This window comes from Enhydra lutris, unplaced genomic scaffold, assembly GCF_002288905.1.
Source record: "Enhydra lutris kenyoni isolate GAN:26980312 unplaced genomic scaffold, ASM228890v2 scaffoldscaffold40, whole genome shotgun sequence".
Taxonomy (NCBI): Eukaryota; Metazoa; Chordata; class Mammalia; order Carnivora; family Mustelidae; genus Enhydra; species Enhydra lutris.
In genome coordinates, this window is record NW_019154124.1 from 12,142,543 (window position 1) to 12,162,105 (window position 19,563).

Consider the following 19,563-nt stretch of genomic DNA (forward strand, 5'->3'; position numbering starts at 1 on the left):
GCAAGGGAAGCAAGGGCAAAAATGAACTATTGGGATTTCATCAAGATCAAAAGCTTTTGCACAGCAAAGGAAACAGTGAACAAAACCAAAAGACAACTGACAGAATGGGAGAAGATATTTGCAAACGACATATCAGATAAAGGGCTAGTGTCCAAAATCTATAAAGAACTTAGCAAACTCAACACCCAAAGAACAAATAATCCAATCAAGAAATGGGCAGAAGACATGAACAGACATTTCTGCAAAGAAGACATCCAGATGGCCAACAGACACGTGAAAAAGTGCTCCACATCACTTGGCATCAGGGAAATACATTTCAAAACCACAAAGAGATACCACCTCACACCAGTCAGAATGGCTAAAATTAACAAGTTTGGAAACAATAGATGTTGGAGAGGAAGTGAATGGGATCACTCCTACACTGTTGCTGGGAATGCAAGCTGGTGCAGCCACTCTGGAAAACAGTATGGAGGTTCCTCAAAGAGTTGAAAATAGAGCTACCCTCCAACCCAGTAACTGCACTACTGGGTATTTACCCTAAAGATACAAACGTAGTGATCCGAAGGGGCACGTGCACCCCAATGTTTATAGCAGCAATGTCCACAACAGCCAAACTATGGAAAGAACCTAGATGTCCATCAACAGATGAATGGATAAAGTGTTGTGGTATATATATATAATGGAATACTATGCAGCCATCAAAAGAAATGAAATCTTGCCTTTTGCAATGATGTGGGTGGAACTAGAGGGTATTACGCTGAGCGAAATAAGTGAATCAGAGATAGACAACTATCATATGCTCTCCCTGATATGAAGAATCTGAGAGGCAACATGGGGGATTTGGGGAGTAGGGAAGGATAAAATAAAACAAGATGGGATCAGGAGGGACACAAACCATAAGGGACTCTTAATCTCACAAAACAAACTGAGGGTTGCTAAGGGAAGTGGGTAGGGAGAGGGTGGTTGGGTTATGGACATTGGGGAGGGTATGTACTGTGGTGAGTGCTGTTAAGTATGTAAGCTTGACAATTCACAGACCTGTACCCCTGGGCCTAATAATACATTATATGTTAATAAAAATTTTTAAAAAATTTAAAAATAAGATAAAATAAAAATAAATTAAAAAAAAAAAAAGACTCTGATCTGAGAACCCAGTCACGTCCTACCAGACTTTTGAGCTACAAAACTCTGAGCTAATAAATGCCTATTGTTTTAAGCTGCTAAGTGTATGGCAACTTGCTACATAGCAAAAGAAAACTAATACCCATTGCAGGGGGAAAAAAAAGCAGTTTCTACTTCACAACTGAAATTTAGAGTAACATCACTTTTAAAATGAACTCTATATTTAGATTTCCCTTAAGTGTTACATAACTTCTTAAAAAGAGAAAATATCATTTCTAAAACTTATAAATGATTAGAGGGTTTATCTTTATATAAATTAAATAAATAATATTCCATCAAAAACTATATTTATAATCTCCCTGAGTGTGATACAGTGTTTTAATTACAAAATATATGCTTCTTTTTCAAGAACTTCAGATAAATCATTAAACAATGCTGGTTACTGGGCTTAATTTGGCAAAAAATCACGATGACATAAAACCTTCATTTAACTCCAATTTTTCAGAAATACAAAAATGTGAATAACTTATTTAAATGTCAGAAAAGAAAATAAATCTCAGGCTGACATGAATTGAGCCATTCAGCCATAAATTTCAGTGAGCATTTTTGATGTCGACATATTCTTGTTGGTAATTACTTCTCAGCAATTTTCTAAGGCTTTCCAAGTATACTCATTTTAAGAAAATCCATGATAAAAATTCTCTCAATAAAAGTCTTTTCAAAGTCTGAGAGATACTTTGCTTCATTTCATATGTAAAGAAAGCATTCATATTAATATGCCACAATCACAGAGAAAAGCTCGTTAAGTAAAAATAGAAGCATGGTTGAAATCGCACATAAAAACAGCAATGCATGTGTTTTCATTTTAGTCAGGGACCATTACTTTTTACCACATTATACAAAATAATCTGAAATAATCTTTTAAGCTTGGAGTAAAGGCTTACCATTTAACATCATAATACATTTCATTAAACAGCTTAGCTTTCCTTAGAAGTAAAACTTGACTTAGAAAAGAATCACTTTTATCAAGTCTTAGCGAAAGGTGTTATCTTGATACCATATGCCTTCCAGATCTAGCAACTGCAGCTAGCAAAACTATCAATTACTGAGCTTTATCAAGCTGCCAGGAGCTGTTCTAGAATCGTAACATGTATTCGGTCTTCTAATCCTGACAAGAGCCCCATGAAGTCAGTCCTCTTACTATCATACCCATTTTACAGGTAAAGAAACCAAGCCACTAGGAGATGGCAGAGGGGCCATCTTGACAGCCTCTCTCTCTACAGGTCACTAAACCCACTGTCTCTTTCCCTTGAAGCTTAGTTTCATTCATGTATCCCTCAGCTATAACAAAAGATACATTGTCCCTTATAAGCCCAATTTTATAAGGGCAATTTATTTTGGGGAAAGTTTTTAAAAAGATGTGATATATGAGTCTTCCTTCCACCTTTTGAAATGAGGCCTTGGAAAAGGGGAGGTAGGAAAGACATTAAGAACATTTGCAGCTAACCAGATGGAAGGTTTATTTATTTATTTTAGAGAGAAAGAGAGAGCACGTGCACGAGTAGGGGGTGGGGCAGAGGGTAAAGGAGAGAAGGATACTCCCCACTGGACACGGAGCCTGACGTGGGGCTCGATCTCATAACCCTGAGATCTCGACCCAAGCAGAAACCTAGAGTCCAACGCCTAACCTACTGAACCACCCTGGCGCCCCGAGGTTAGCATTCTGACTCATTACTGCAGTTTACCTTATTTGGATACACATCTGTAATAACTATATAGGATTAATTCATTCACTCTACAAAGATTCTGCATGAGTCTACTGTATGCCAAACACCTGGATTTTGTGAGAGTATACTGTATGTCAAATGCCTGCATGCATAGAACTTGTATTCTAGTAAGGTAGAGAGATAATGTCCAAAAAAATCACAATAAATTAATAAATTAACTACCATGTTACAAGATAATAAATGCTATGAAAAGAGAAAAAAGAAAGCAGGGTGAGAATTTTTTGCCATATGGAAAGCAGGTAGCAAATTATACTATTAAATAATGATATAGATTAGACTCATTAAGGTGATTTTTAAGAAAAATTAAATATAGAAAGTTCCTTTTGTTTCATGTACAACAAAGCTCATCTTTCTCATTCCTCTATACTTGAAGAACATGGGTGAAATGATACATGTGAGTATATAAGACTTCTCTGAAAGACTAAAAATCCTTGCAGCAAACATAAGGCTAAATAACTTTCGAGCTATTTCTAACTACAATTATAATGCTACTAACATGAAGCATGCATTTCCCTCTATATGCCATTTCCCTAAATTCTGTTTTTCCTTCACTGAACAAATATGTATTAACTACCTACCATGAACTGGCATTTTAATGGTACTAGTGGTGCTGCAGGGGACACATTCTGGTAAGATTACACAAATAAAGAGAAAATTACAATACTATAGAAGAGGGCTGACTAAAGTATGAGAACATGAGGAGAAATGATATTTGGCATGAATCTCAAAAAATAGAAGACAAAAATACAAGGAAGTGGAGACCACTGAGGCACAAGAAAAGGTATAGACAATTGAAAGTACATACTTTGATCATGGCATTGAATATAGTCTTATATGAGACAAGATTAGGAATTCAGTAGAACATGATAAAGACACTGCACAAATAATCACAACCTTTTTGGAGAATGAATTTTGAGAAACCGAGTTTCCCCAAATAAAATGTTCGGGGCCTTACTACCGTAATAACAGAGATGATAAATAAGAACTTGAACAAGGCTCTAACAGTGAGGATAAGAAAGATATATGGGAACAAAGATACCTTTAGCAGGTAGAATCAATACCAATTGAAAGTCAGAGCTTCTGGGGAATGAAACAGAAACAGAAGTCTGGAGTGACTCTCAGGATTTATGATGCCTTTCAGCATGGCAGAGAACACATGAGAAAGAACATGGGGCAAAAAACGATGACTTAAATATGGGACATGCTGAATACGAAGTGTGTGTTTGGTGCATTTTAATGGAAATTTTCCCTAGACCATATAATGTATGGCAGCAAAAGAAAATTCTAAGAATAAGATGATGAAGGCATCAATTCAAATGTATTTAATATTTAAAATACTACTTCTTGTGCAATATGTGTCTTCTAGAAGCCATTTATGTCAAATAAATAAAAAGACTGTGTGGTAAAATAAATTTTTTATCTACGAGGTAAAACAAAGTTCTATGTGGAAAGATTTCTCATACTGTTAATATTATGCCATTTACATCTCTAAAAGTGATTAAATATAAAGCACTTGCTAATCTTTTCGACCAAGAAACATGTTTTTAGTATAGCATCTGGTGAGACTACACTTCAATAAAATACATTAAAGAAAAGGTCCTAGAGTATTCAAACAGGTATCAGATTGTGTTGGGTCCATCAATTAGTATGTATTGTTATCCTGCATTACAGTGCCATGAGAAAAACGACTCTAGGTGATTAAGCATGCAAGGCTTTTAAATAGAGAATGGTCCTTTTTATAAAAGTCACGAAACCTATTCACAATCTTTTATTTGGCATGGCTCAGCTGACACTGTTCACTTCTTTGTCTCTTAAGTCTATTATTAATGGTTTGGTACACTTAAGTAATACTTACATAATTACATCTATATGAATGTATTTCTTAAAGTGGAGAGTATTTATTTTTTCAGTAGATACTCAAGTATTGCAGTATGTTGGTGAGTTAGCCAAGAGTGGAAGAATAAATGCATGACATAGAATAAAAGTCAGAAGTCCAGAGAGTCTCAGGAAGGCTGAGTAAATAGCTAAAGAAATTAGTAGGCATTCACACACACACAGTTTATGCAATGAAAATTTATAGTTTAACCAAGTGCTTTAATTAGCTTTACTTTGGAAGTTTGACTCAGGTGGAAAGCTTCTATTTTTAACAGGTACAAAAGAAAACTGCTGGAGATGGTAGTTTAGGATGAGAATAGTGACAATATGTGGTATGCGGAAAAAATCATTCTACCTACAAAGTTATTCAATGGTGAAAAAGCTGAAACGAGGTGAAAAATGTAGAGTGATTGTTACTCTGACATGCATAAAAGGTAATCTAAGTGAATACACAGTTAATTTCAGGATTTAAAAACAAGATGAACTCACCACCATCCTTTACCTCAGATATTTATTAGCTGTTAAAAGAGCCTTATTATAACATTAAGAAAACAAGCAACTGAAAACATTAGAAGAGTATTCCTTCTTTCTGTGCCTTCCCAAATGGGAAAATTAAAATGACATGTCTTTTAACATTTAATTGTCCATAACGACATGTCTGCTTACATTTAACCGTCCATAAACATATTTTCTTATAACATTTTTTTAGAAAACAAAAGAGAAACAGAAAGTAGTTAAGTCCAAGTTTAGGCACTCCACACAGATAGCTGAGGTTATTTTTATTCCAATGGCTAATTCAATACTAAGACATATTTCGATTTCTCCTGATGGTGTTTTCACTTGGCACTACACATGTTAGAAATTGACAAGGCAGATGTGATTCACAGTTCTATATGTTAATACACAACACTACATATGTTATCTCCCAAAATTAAACCCTATGGTCTTTTAAGGCCTAACTTCCTTCCAGGGCAATTTCTATTTTTAGATCTAAAAATACACATAAATAAATGTGCATACACACCATACATATATACATATACAGATATATATATAGATAGATAGAGATATCTATATATATATAATTTCCAATGTGGAAAACTATTAAAGCAAAGCATATTGTTTCAATTACTTCTATGAATATCTATTACCATTTTTCCTCCTACAGTGAGATAGATCTATAAGCTGTATAAAATGACCATGCAGATGACATTATCAGTGTTGTAGACTGTCATCTGTAGAACAAAAACATTATTTTGCTACCTGATTAGAAAGATTTCTATAATTTAATGAATGAGTAATCTCAGAATCATGCACATAAATCCATCTGTATTGTGAAAATGCCATCAAATTTATTTTCAAATCATAGTAACATTATATTTATATGTAGGATCATGTAATCCACATACAAATGGAGCAAGAAAATGTTAATACACATTAAATTGTGGAGTATGCAGTTTCACCAGGAGCAATTACTTGGCTGAATATAAGACTTGGTTGTCTGCTTTGCAAATGGTCCTTTTGTTCATGTTGTTCACAAAATTTAAGTAAAGGAAAAGAAATTTTTAAGGGAGCTGCAGAAAACAAACTTAATGAAAAGAGTATTTTTATTCAGTACTTAGCAACCACTATCTGGCCCCAATTGCAAGCATATTATTTCATATTATTTCATATTACTTCATATTATTTCAGTTCTCTGAGCCTCATTTTCTTATCTAAGTATGAAGTTTGATAAGTAGTCTACTTTCATGGAAGTTTCATGGAGTTGGATGAGAAGCAGACATAAGAATAAGAGAGTTCCAAGTGGGCAGCTTCCAACCCGGAGTCAAGGGGTTGAAGTTGTCCGAAACCAGCATACTTTCACTTTTCACTATTTCCCATCCTTGGTATCTATATTTAACATCATCTTAAGGAGGTGTTCACAATATTTAAGTTTAAATCTATTGGATTATTAATCCCTCTTGTGAAAGACAGTCCACAGCGGGTCACTCCTGCTCCTACATGTCTTACAGGTTATGCCAACAATGCAAGGCTCTGGCTGCTCTTCATCTAGGCTATTTCTGAGTTTTGTGCAGGCAGTGAGCAACCACAAAGGATGAGGTAATGTCTTCTCCTAGGGCAAAGAACAGGCTAGCTTACAGTTTGCATAAAAGAGGTAGATTCGACAAGCTCAGTGTTCTTCGTATGTGAAGAATCCACTACATGTGCAGTATCGATATATGCCCATATCACATGACTCACATGAGAGTGGAGGGCAAGGTGAACGGATGCAAATACTGTGATGTTCATGCTACCTGCTGTGCTGTGAGTAATAAAGTTCTTTGTCTCGGATCCAGAAGTGTCATGTCAACAATGACTATGAAATAGTAACAAGTTAATTTATTAGTTTATAAGTAAGGAAAAGTTAAATCCTAGCCAGATGTACACTCTAATCAACAGACTTTTTATTAAGGTTTTCATGGATATTTAATATCTTTAAATATTAAAACTAGACTAATAAAAATAGTAAGGTACTAACCCTGCAGACTAGACATAGAACAGCACTAATTAAAGACTCTAGAAGAGTAAACTGGTTTTTAATGGAAATTTATTACATGACAAAGGATATACTAAAAATCAGAGTAAAGAAACATATCTCAACATAGTAACAGCCATATATGAAAACATAATTAGCTAACATAATTAATAGTGAAAAGTTGAGAGCTTTACCCCCAAGATTAGGAACAAAACAAGAATATCCACTCTCACCACTTTTATTCAACGTTGTCCTACAATTCCTAGCCACAACAATCAGACAAAAAGAAATAAAAGCCACCCGAATAGGTAAGGAATAAGTGAAACTTCCACTATTTGCAGATGACAAGGCACTATGTATAGTAAATCCTAAAGATTCCACCAAAAAATTATCAGAACTTGTAAATAAATCCAGGAAGGTCATAGGATACAAAATCAATATATAGAAACGTGTTCCATTTCTATACACTAATAATGAAGTAGCAGCAAAAGAAATTAAGAAAAGAGTTCCATTTACAATTGCATCAAAAATAATAAAATACCTAGGAATAAATTTAACCAAGAAGATGAAAGACCTGTTCTTTAAAACTATAAAACATTGATAAAAGCAATAGAAAATGATGCAAATGGAAACATATTCCATGTTCATGGACTTGGGACAACAAATATTGTTAAATGTCTAAGCTACCCAAAGAAATCTACTGATTTAATGCAAACTCTATCAAAATACCAACAGCATTTTTCACAGAACCAGACAAAAAAACCCCTAATAGTTTTATGAAACCACAAAAGACACTGAATAGCCAAAGCAATCTTGAAAAATAACAAAACTGGAGGTATCACAATCTGAGATTTCAAGATACACATACAAAGCTGTAGTAATCAAACCAGTATGGTACTGGCACAAACAAAGACACATAGATCAATGAAACAGAATTGAAAGCCCTTAAACAACCCATGATTATATAATCAATTAATCTTCAACAAAAGAGGCAAGAATATGCAATAGGAAAAAGAAAGTCTCAACAATGATGTTGGGATAACTGGACAGCTACATGCAAAAGCATGAAAGTAGATCACTTTATTATACCATACACAAAAATAAACTCAAAATATATTAAGGACCTAAATGTGATACCTAAAACCATAAAAATCTTAGAAGAGAGCAGAGGCATCAATTTCTCTGACATTAGCCATATCAACATTTTTCTAGATATGTTTCCAAAGGGAAGGGGGAAAAAAAAAAAGTAAACTGGGACTACATCAAAATAAAAAGCTTCTGCACAGATAAGAAAGCAATCAGTAAAAATAAAAGAAAGCCTACTGAATAGGAGAAGATATTTGCCAAGGATATATCAGATAAAGGGTCAGTATCCAAAATATATAAAAAACTGATACAACTCAATACCCAAATAACAAATACTCCAATTAAAAAGTGGGCAAAAGATATCAACAGACATTTCTCCAAAGAAGATACAGAGATGGCCAAGAGACACATGCAAAGATGTTCAACCTCTCTCATCATCCGGGAAGTGCAAATCAAAGCCACAATGAGATATCACCTCACACCTGTCAAAATGGCTAACAACAAAAACATAAGAAACAAGTGTTGACAAAGATGTGAAGAAAAAAGAACCCTCATGCAATGTTGATGAGAATACAAACTGGTGCAGCCACTCTGGAAAACAGTATGGAGGTTCCTCAAAAAATTAAAAATAGAATTACCATATGATCCAGTAATTCCTCTACTGCATGTTTAGCCTAAGAATACAGAAACACTAATTTGAATATGATTCTGATATATGCGCTGATAAATGTACCCTTGTGTTTGTTGCATTATTTATTATAGTCAAATAAGGAAGTAACCCAGGGGTCCATCCATAGATGAATGGAAAACAAAGATGTGCTATATACATGCAATGGAATATTTCTCAGTCATAAAAAAAAAAAAAAATGAAATCTTACCATTCTTAACAACAATAATGGACCTAGAGGGTATGCTAAGTGAAATAAGCCAGAGAAAGACAAATACCTCATGATTTCATTTTATGTGGAATCTAAATAACAAAACAAATGAGCAAATAAGCAACAAAAAGGAATGAGACTCTTAGAGAACTGATGGCTACCCGAGGGGAGGGGTGGGAAAATGGATAAAATGAGCAAAGGGGATTAAGGGGCATAAATTACCAATTATAAAACAAATAAGCTATGGGGATGAAAAGGGCAGCATGGGGAATATGGTCAATAATACTGCAATACACTTACTGTGCTGAGCATTTCATAATGTATGTAATTGTTGAATGACTAGGCTGTATACCTGAAACTAATTTGATATTACCTGTCAATGATACATCAATTAAAAATTTTAAAAATGGGGGCGCCTGGGTGGCTCAGTGGGTTAAGCCGCTGCCTTTGGCTCAGGTCATGATCCCAGGTCCTGGGTTCAAGCCCCACATCAGGCTTTCTGCTCAGCAGGGAGCCTGCTTCCTCCTCTCTCTCTGCCTGCCTCTCTGCTTACTTGTGATTTCTCTCTGTCAAATAAATAAATAAAATCTTTAAAAAAAAATTTTTTTAAATGAAAAGCAAAAAAGAAAAAGATGGTCTAAATAGATATTGTGTCATTAATATGAAGTACATGGTGGAGAGGAAACTACTCATTTCTCTTCAGACACTTCAGTATCCTATGGATTGGTATATGGAATACTACTTCTGTAATTCAGATTATTGGAATAGAGTTTTATTTTTTCCATGTATTTATTTATTTGAGAGAGAGCATGCGTGCACAGAGGGGTGGAGGGGTAGAGAGAGAGAGAGAATCTCAAGCAGACTCCATGCTGAGCATGCAGTCCAATGTAGGGCTCGACCCCAGGACCCCAAGATCATGACTTGAGCAGAAATCAAGAGTAGGCAGCTTAATCAACCAAGCCATCCAGGCACCCCTCAAATTATTGGAATACAGGTTTTTTTTAAAAAGATTTTATTTATTTACCTGACACAGAGAGAGAGAGCGATCACAAGTAGGCAGAGCAGGTTTTCAGGGGGGAAGCAGGCTCCCCACCAAGCAGAGAGCCCAATGCAGACCCCGAGATCACGACCCGAGCCAAGGGCAGAGGCCTAACCCACTGAGCCACCCAGGCACCCCTGGAATAGAGTTTTAGAAGTAAAATACATGGTCATCAAGAAAAGAAAAGGAGAAAATAGTGGAACAAATGACGTGAATTCTAATATTTTGTATTGCTGAGTTTCCTAGTAGCAACTGACCCAAATATAGATGATTTTTACCAAAACCACAGGAAGAATATAAATAGACCCTAAAGTTCTGAAAAGAAGTGAGAGAGAAAACATCTGGAACCAGAGAAATCAGTAGAGAAGATGGCCTGACCTGAAGACATGGCCACATTATGCTAGTCAATAGAACAGATATTTCCTTTTTCTTTTTTTCCCAATAGTACAGATATTTCCTAATGATGGGTAGCAGCACCTGAGAACAGTGATCCCTGAGCCAGACCAGACCAGGCATCAGTAGTGTGTCTCTTGATGGGGAGAGCCCTGAGAACTATCTGTTCAGTAGAGCATGCAAAAAGAACCAGCTATCTTGGGTAACCTAAGGAAAATGAGCTCTGTCAGAGATAATCAGAGAGCTATAAACCTAATAATATTGGCATTTCTCTTGTATAGAGGGAAAGAAATACATCCTACACTGCAGTATATCACAATGCATGAGCATAGGCAGCCCCAGAGTTTACATGATGAAAAGGCAGTAGTTATAGCAATATTTACGGATGGAAAGTCTTACACAACAGTAATCAACATAAAATTATCAGGGAGATATTTTACATTCTTCATACTGAGTTTTTGAAATCCAATGTGTCTTTTTGCACTTAAGAGAATCCTAATTTAGTTAGCCACAGGGCTCATTAGCCACATCCGTCCAGTGACTATCTTATCAGACAAGGCATCTCTAGAGAAACAGTAACATGCATGAGAAGTTGGCCAGAATATGAACTGGGACAACCACCCTGGAGAACAAGTTTAAGGTATAGATAACCTATGGTCCAGTAATCCCAGTCCTGGGAAAGTAAAGGAAGAGGCTGTACAGAAATGTTGGTAGAAGCAAAGATCAACAACCGCCACTACCACCAATGGAACACTTAGATGGTCATCATTTTCATGGAGTAAAGTCTTTGTATTCATTGGCGGAAATACAACAGTATTTCTTGCAGCTGGAGCAAGAATGTTTTACGTCCTCACACTCACTATAAATGAAAGTAGGGACATCATTTTGTCATTCAGTCATTCCTTTCACCCATAAATGGTGACCAGGGGTGGACTTCTCTGGAAAGAGAAAGGACGCAATGATGCTGACCTCTATGCTTCTGAACATCTCAATGTGCCCGTTCTTCTAGGTCCAACTACCTAAAACAGCCACAACTATTCCGTGGGTCCCAAATGTTTCCTGGCTTTCATGCACATGCTAGCAAATGTGTTGGTATGGAAGTCCTGGTCATTGCCAACTGACCCAACTTATAGGTAAGAGAGGACAGAACAAGGGGCAATGGCCATCCAGTTCCCTAGGTTACTCACATACAGAACAGGAGAGAGCCCACTGGCTCAGCCTCTGAATTCTACCTCTACAGTTTGATAGCTGCCCTGCTCTGACATCCATTCTCCCGACCTCTAAAATCACTGTAAAACCTACCCAACAAGATTGCTGTTAGAAAAATGCCGTCAAATACCAGCCTGTTGCAAAAACAAAAACAAACAAAAAACCAAACCATCAACAGTGACAGCAGTTTACCTTTTCCCATAATCCCTACACAATGTTTTGCCTGGATCCTAATGAGAATTGTCTATTTACCTGCAATATACAAAGAACCTTTCTGGTAATCAAAGAAGTACAAATCAAAGGAATGATCTATAGCAATTTTAGATTTCCAAATTAGCAAATATCAATTTCAGTGGTTTTTTTTTGAGAATGGAGAAGCTGCAGTAAGAAGGGAATCATGACACCTGCGGTGGGGATGTCAAACATTATCCTATCTCCAAAGATAACCTGATACTTCAGGGTCCTTGTCCCTTGATTCGGTAACATTAGTACTAATAAACTTTCCCTGGGAAACAGTTAAAAATACAAAATATCAGTCCAAAAACATTTATCTTATTTATAATGAAAAAAAATGTAACAGCTTAAATCCGCAATGTGAGAAAAATGTGTATGAAAAAACATATATCCATGTATCAAAAATAATAATAATCATTTTAAATGATATGCACAGTCTTTAATCATGTGAGGAAATAGTATAATCATATGTTAAGACTGAATACAGAACTACCAGATAGAATATTAACCACACAAAAATGCATAGAAGACTAATGGAGAAAGTACTTTAAATTTATTTTAACAAGTTTATCTTAAATCCAAATTTGTTTGTTCTGACTAAATATTACTTAATAAAAAAGCAACAGGTCAAATTCTCCTAAAAATTAAGAACCAAAAATTTTGTTTCAAGCCACGAACTTGTCAACTCTCTCACATAAGTTATAAAGTACTATCAGTGTCCCTCTCTGTCACGCATGTCAGAAATATTCACAGAGAGTGTGTATCTCTATTAAGTAATTCTTTTGAAAACAATTATTCATAGAATTATTTTTGACTAAATTGATTTATCATTCTTTCAGCTTTTAATTGAGTGTGTGTGTGTGTGTGTGTGTGCACTTAAGCACTTTTTTAGTATGAGGTATATGATTTTTAATGTACTAAGTAATGATTTTTTAAAACAAAAGCAAGATACATGTTTGTCAAACTAAGAAATCCAACGCATGCCCATGAGGCTTTCCTTGAGGGTGTGACAGAGAAGGCACCCCAGCAAGAGACCAAAGATCTGAAGGGATCCCAGTTACACCACTGGGTCTTAATTGGCTCAAAAGGCCCATCTGTTGCCTAGTGACAAATAAATGCTAGCTATTCCTGCATCGCTCAGGCCCTGCATAATTACCTTACTAACAAAGCAAAATTATGACCCTTAGAACTTCCTGAAACATGAGGAAATGTAGTCTTAAGTTTTATTCCCATAGTAAAAAATTACTTTTGAAAGGTACGGTACAAACAGTAACATCAACACCCCCAATGAGTAACTATGAGTCCTTTTTGCATTTGAACTGAACCAGAATTATTAAAATTCACTAGGTAAACTGATTGTCAGTTTTAGGCTGTTTTCTCAGGATGCTTCCAAATTCTCTAAGACCAGCTTTTTCCAAAAGCCTTGCTGCTGCTTTTAAAACTCTTTCTAAGATAAAATTCCCTGAGTTGGCCAAAGTTAAAGCCTAAGAGACTTCTTCCTTGCTATCGGAGGCTATTGGATTATGGTGCCACTTACACAAACTTGGCATCAAAGAGTTAAACCGTGAGGCTCAGGCGGAAGCCTGGCTACACCCCAGGGCCCTGCAGGCAGCCCTTGGCACAGCTCAGGTGTTGTGGGGGATGCTGTGTATGAGAAATAGGAAGCAACCTAAGAGACAGGTGTGTTTGATAAACAGGCGGGGGAGGGGGAAGTCCTCTCTCCATAGCTCCCTAACTCGCGACTAACCATAACCAGCTCTTCTTGCCACCAGAGAAACAGAACAGCAAAAGGGGAAGGCAGAGTCGTACCCAGAGGAAAAGACCTGCCTCGCAGTGATAAGGTAGAGTAGAAGCAGAGGCTTATAATATAGAGTTAAATGTGCCTTGTTAGAAAAAAATAAACGGAAGTAGTTGATTCCTTTCTTAGACCACTTCTTCGCACTGCAGGTATAAAGTCTGAGTATTTTCTGAATGTGCCCCCTAAAACTATAAGAAAAAAGCATAAAATAGGAGGTTAACAAAAAATAAAAATCACAAGCAGAATGCAGAAAGCACAGAAATAAAGCAAGGATCAGGAAGAAGGTGCTTCACTAATCGCTCCTAACTGAAGGAAATGAGGAGAGATTAGTAGTAAGAACTCTCAGAGAGCATCATAAGCTAAGCCTATAAATCGTACTTAAGATTTTCTAGAAATGTATGTCTATGTATGCATACACACATGCAAACACAATGTGCCTCTCTTTTCAACTAACTCCTTGTGCCCATCCTCTCAAGTCCTTTGGGGTATTTGAATACTGAATCACTCAACCCACATCATTCACTCCCTTGATACAGGTCAGCCAATGGACTTTACCTAAAGGCTGGAGGGCACTAAGACCTTCTACTAACTCAAAACTTCACATGGATTAGCACATTCGGTTAAGGTAGGAACACTAGACAACTGCTTTTGTTATATCGTTTTGTTTTGTTTTTTTTCCTCTGAAACATCTTCCAAATTCAAATAAATTACCACACACCAAAACACTCTGTGTAACAGTGATCCCAGTGATGATATTTAAAATAGGATTTCACCTAAACCACTTGAATACTTGAGACCACTTCTATTTTCAAACTACTGAAATTTCACACATGGCCTCGGAAATTCTGTGCTTTAAGAATCTCCTTTTCAAATGAGCACCTCCCCAAATTATAATTTTACCAACACAAAGAAAACAAAAGATTTTCCTAAAAAGTTTATCACCTTTCTACCCAAGGGCTCTCATTTCATACCTCCAGACACTGACTGGATCCTCATAATTACTGTGGTCCAAATATATACATATATGTACACACACACATGCACACACACAATCCTCCCTCCACACTACACTTTTTTTTTAGTGGGCCAAAATACATTTCAAATGTAGACACTGTTTTGTTTTCAGTGATGCCATCTGTTTTATAGCTATTAAACTGTACTGTGTTGACACCATCAGCTCCTCATTAAAGGGCAAAATTCTCTAAGTCTATGAAATAAATACAATTGTAATGGTAAAACCAAAATTTTCTGCTTCATGAATACACAACCAAAAACAACTCTCCTAAATACATGGGAGAAATTTAAGGTTTGCTTTTTGTTTTGCTTTTGCAATGAATCCAAACCGCTGTAAGTAATAATTATAGTTGTTATCACTCATGAAGTGCTGAGGGAAACCAAATTTTATCTGCCTTTAAAATGGTTCTCAGTTAACTCTAGTCTTCACAGATAAAGACGATAAAAATCTGCTTAGGTCTGTAGAAAAAACGCTTTCACTTGATGCTCATTATTTCAAAGCAACCTAACGCCTTTTAAAAGTAAAAAATAAAAAAATGTATAATTTGTTCTCTAAAAAATTTTAACTCAAAACAACACTAAGAATCTCTAAACCTCCTTCTGTATAGTTGCTAAAATCTATTCAATTTTTCCATTCCAATGAATTGCAAAATCAAAGAGAGTGAATAAAATAGTCCTTAAGTATTTCTGATTTGTGTAAAAACAACAATTATTTAAAATTCAATCCCAAAAAGGTCTATTAAACATCTAAGACAGCAATAATCATTTAACCCCTCAGTTTCCCAAGATGTAAATATTCTAACAGCCGAACACATCCATAATGTTTACAGATTCATTCTTTTATAACTCTAATAGGTAGAAATTTGCCCATCTATGTTTTGGTCATTTACACCATGGAGAAAATGTCTCATCATCCCATTAAGAAAAAAATTAAGAAACACAGTTCCTTGGCATCAGTCACTGAAACCCATGTATCTGTTTTTGTTTTGCATTTATTTTTTGTTTTTTTGCACACTTCTTCTGAAAGTTCTCTATGATATTTATGGCAGATAATAGCTCAAAGAGAATTATAAGAAGTCTAGACCTAATAAGTTCAAACCACTGTGTTCTAGTAGTCAATATTATTAACTTACACTAAGTGCTTAAGAGTGTTTGTAACATAACAAATTCGTGTTCTTTATGGATCTGTAAGCAACCAAAACTTTCTCCAAGGTAGTAGAAGCAGGAAGGACCGAAGATCATGGGAACAGTAAATTACAACTACTACCTGGTGTGAGTAAGTGAAAACCGCATGGTACTCCAAAGCTACATGTCTTTCGTTCACAAAGACTTGGGATGGGGATAGAGCTCAGTGGTAGAGCGGTTGACTGCACAAAGAATTGGGATAATTGTTATTTTAAATTGTCAGCTTATATCACCTTCTTAATTCTGGTGCCTCATTGAGAAAAGATATAATTACATGAACTTTTAATAAGAAATTAAGCCTGTAATAAGTAATTGAAACTTCAACTGTGCCATCAATATTGATAAAGCTTCTTTCTAGAAATGGGTATTTTTGTTTTAGGAGGGCATTTTTTGTTCAGAAATTCGGTTACCAAAATACTTCAAAATAAACATGATGTGCTCATGTCCGTAAGTAAGATATAAATTGCTTACCTCTGTCAAGTGTGGTGTAGGGTTAAATCCACAGAGATTACACACTTGATTCTTGCATTCCGTGCAAGTATTGAAGTTAGGAGGCTCCTTCAAACCGACATTGAGTTCAGTTTTGCAGAGAGGACAGGTTGATTCTGGTTTGGGAGTCTTCTCCACCTTGGGCGTTAGAACAGACTTTTGAGGCTCCGCTGCTGAAGGTTTGCTCTCCTTAACAAGTGGAGGCTTCTTTTCCGTTTCTGTTCTTTTTACGGTTGGAACTTGTTCAGCTTTGGGCTCTAATTTTTCAGCCACTGGCGCTTTCGTTTCTTTTTTCACAGGGATAACCTTTGCGGGTGCTGGTGGCCCCTGACCTGTGGCTTTGGGTAGCCCCTGAGGAGGTGGTTGTGGAGGAGGAGGGCCTTGTTTTGTTGGGGCCCCAGGCCCGCTCTGAGACTGAGACCCAGGCTGGCCTGCGGTGGAGATCAAATTTGATGCCTGGCTGAAGATCGATGCTCCAAACCCAAAGAGCTTTCCAGTCACGGTTTCTTGAGGTGTCGTGGGCTGTGACCTGGGGGCATCAGTAATACTTCCCAGGTTCAGACTGAAGCGTCTTGACTGCTCCTGAGGCTTCGGGGGCTGCTGAGATGGGGGGGCAGTTTGGCCAGTGGTAGGTCGTGGGCCTGGGGCCGGTGGCGACCCTTTTGGCATCGGCTTGGCATCTGGCTTCGGACTCATTTTGGTTTGTGCTTTCTTGGGTTCTTCCCTCTTTTGAACTGAATCAACTTGCTTTTGACCTTTAGTCTCTGAACTAGGCCCAGGGTGTGAAAGAATTTTTGAATCTGATGCAGGTCGGGGTATAACTTTAGAATCGACGGGGGTGACTTTTTCTCCCGTTGGTGGAAAACTCTGTGAGGGTTTGGCAGCATCTGTTTTCGGAGGAGGGGCTGTTATCTGTTGATCCTCCAACTGTACTTTGGAGCTTGGAGTATCAGGTTTTGCTGCTATTGGTGCTGAAGACACAACGTCTGTGGCTGGTTTCACCGTCTTGGGCTGCTTTGGTTTATCCTCAGCCATGGGGGCCTTGGCCTGCTCAGATGAGACCGAAGGTTCTTTGGGAGGGGCTGGCTTGGATGAAGACTCAGCCACAGGAGGCTGCTTGGCTGCAAGTGGGGGAGATCCGTGAATGGTTGGTTGTTTCACTAGTGGTGGGGGCTTTTTAGACTCAGGGGCCTTTGAGAGATCCTGTTTGGGTACAGTATCCTTCTTTGGAGAAGTCTGCTGTGGCTGTGGAGACGGTTTGCTCACTGCGGATGGAGGAGTCACGGTGGCAGTCTTCGGTTTGGGCTGAGGGGATGGTGGAACTGGAGCCAGATCACCTCCTAGAGCTCTTTTCATCTGACAGTTTAAACAGAGCCACTCTTTTATCTAGAAATAATATGAAATAATGGTCAGAGACAGTAACAATGTGAAGACACAAAAACGTAATTTTAAAAATGCATGGTACCGTTTGAAACTATGTTGCTCCTCACTTGAAACATATAGATTCCAAATTATTTTACTTAATTTATATTAAAATATAATGTTAATTATACAGAAATATAATTAGTGAACCTCAGAGAATTAAGCACTCTATATTTTTGGAAAAATAAAAAGTAAAAATGAACATAAAGTTGTATTTTTTTCTAATGTTAATTTTATTTTGTGTTTTTTTTTTAAAGATTTTATTTATTTATTTGAAAGAAAGAAAGAGTGTGAGTGAAAGAACACAAGCAGGAGGAGCAGCAGAGGGAGAGGGTGAAGTAGACTTCCCATTGAGCAGGGAGCCCGATGTGGAGCTCCATCTCAGGACACTGGGATCATGAGCTGAGCCAAAGGCAGCTGCTTGCTAAACCAACTGAGCTACCCAGGCACCCTAATTTTGTTATTCTTTGCCCCTGATTTACTGTAAGTTTGTACTCACAGAAATAGGAAACACTGTATCATAAAAAGATGAATTATAACAAATTAGATTCCATAAATTACTTCCATTAGATATTTTTTCTATTGGTGGCTCATATACAGTTTTTACTTACACAACCCAGTGTAAGCCTGTCAAATTATTAACACATTGCTAATTTCTTAAATTAGCAGAGCATTACTTTCCCCTCCAAGGCGACATAATCAAATGTGTGAAAACAAAAATTGTTACCCACACTGGGTTAGAAAGAGAACATTCTCTGTTAAGAAAATAAAGAAAAACCAATGGCATCTCTTCAAATTATCATAAATAATAGCATGATTTAACAGAAGAACTATTGTTTCCTTATAATTTTATGAATATACTAGAAAGAGCAGAGTAAGGAAGCAATATACTTATTCAACCGGTGAGATATATATAGATGTGAGATATACAACACATATATAAACACAGGTATAGGAGTAAGTACATCTGTTCATTTCATGTTGCACCAATTATAAAAAGATGCTGAATTGGATACTTATTTTAGAACATAATTTAAAAGTATCTATGGATAGCATAAGTCAATCAGAGAAAGACAATTACCATACAGTTTGACTCATATGTAGACTATAAGGTATAGCACAGAGGATCAAAGGGGTAAGGGAGGCAAAACTAAATGGGAAAAAATCAGAGAGAGATGAACCATGAGAGACTCCTGACTCTGGGAAACAAACTGAGGGTTGTGTAAAGGGAGGTGGGTAGGGGAACGGGGTAACTAGGTGATGGACATTAAGGAGGGCACATGATGGGATAAGCATTTGAACACTACATCAAAAACTAATGAGGTACTATCTGTTAGCTAATTGAATTTAAATAAAAAACTAAATAAATAATAAAAAGATAAATAAAAGTACCTATGTTGGGCATTTACCTTCTTTAAATTCCAAAATAATATGTGCATATTATACAAAATTTTAAATACTTCCAAAGTAATTCAGAACATCAAATTCTATATGATACAATCTTCTCCAACCAAAAT

General features: G+C 36.6%; 1 protein-coding gene across 1 annotated transcript in view; it reads right to left on the reverse strand.

The window, feature by feature from the left end:
* Nucleotides 1-19,563, reverse strand: part of LOC111155313 (piccolo presynaptic cytomatrix protein) — a 418,957-nt gene that overhangs the window by 372,988 nt on the left and 26,406 nt on the right. Inside the window, 1 exon segment of the mRNA XM_022515457.1 lies at nt 16,607-18,010. Coding sequence (XP_022371165.1) covers nt 16,607-18,010 — 1,404 coding nt within the window.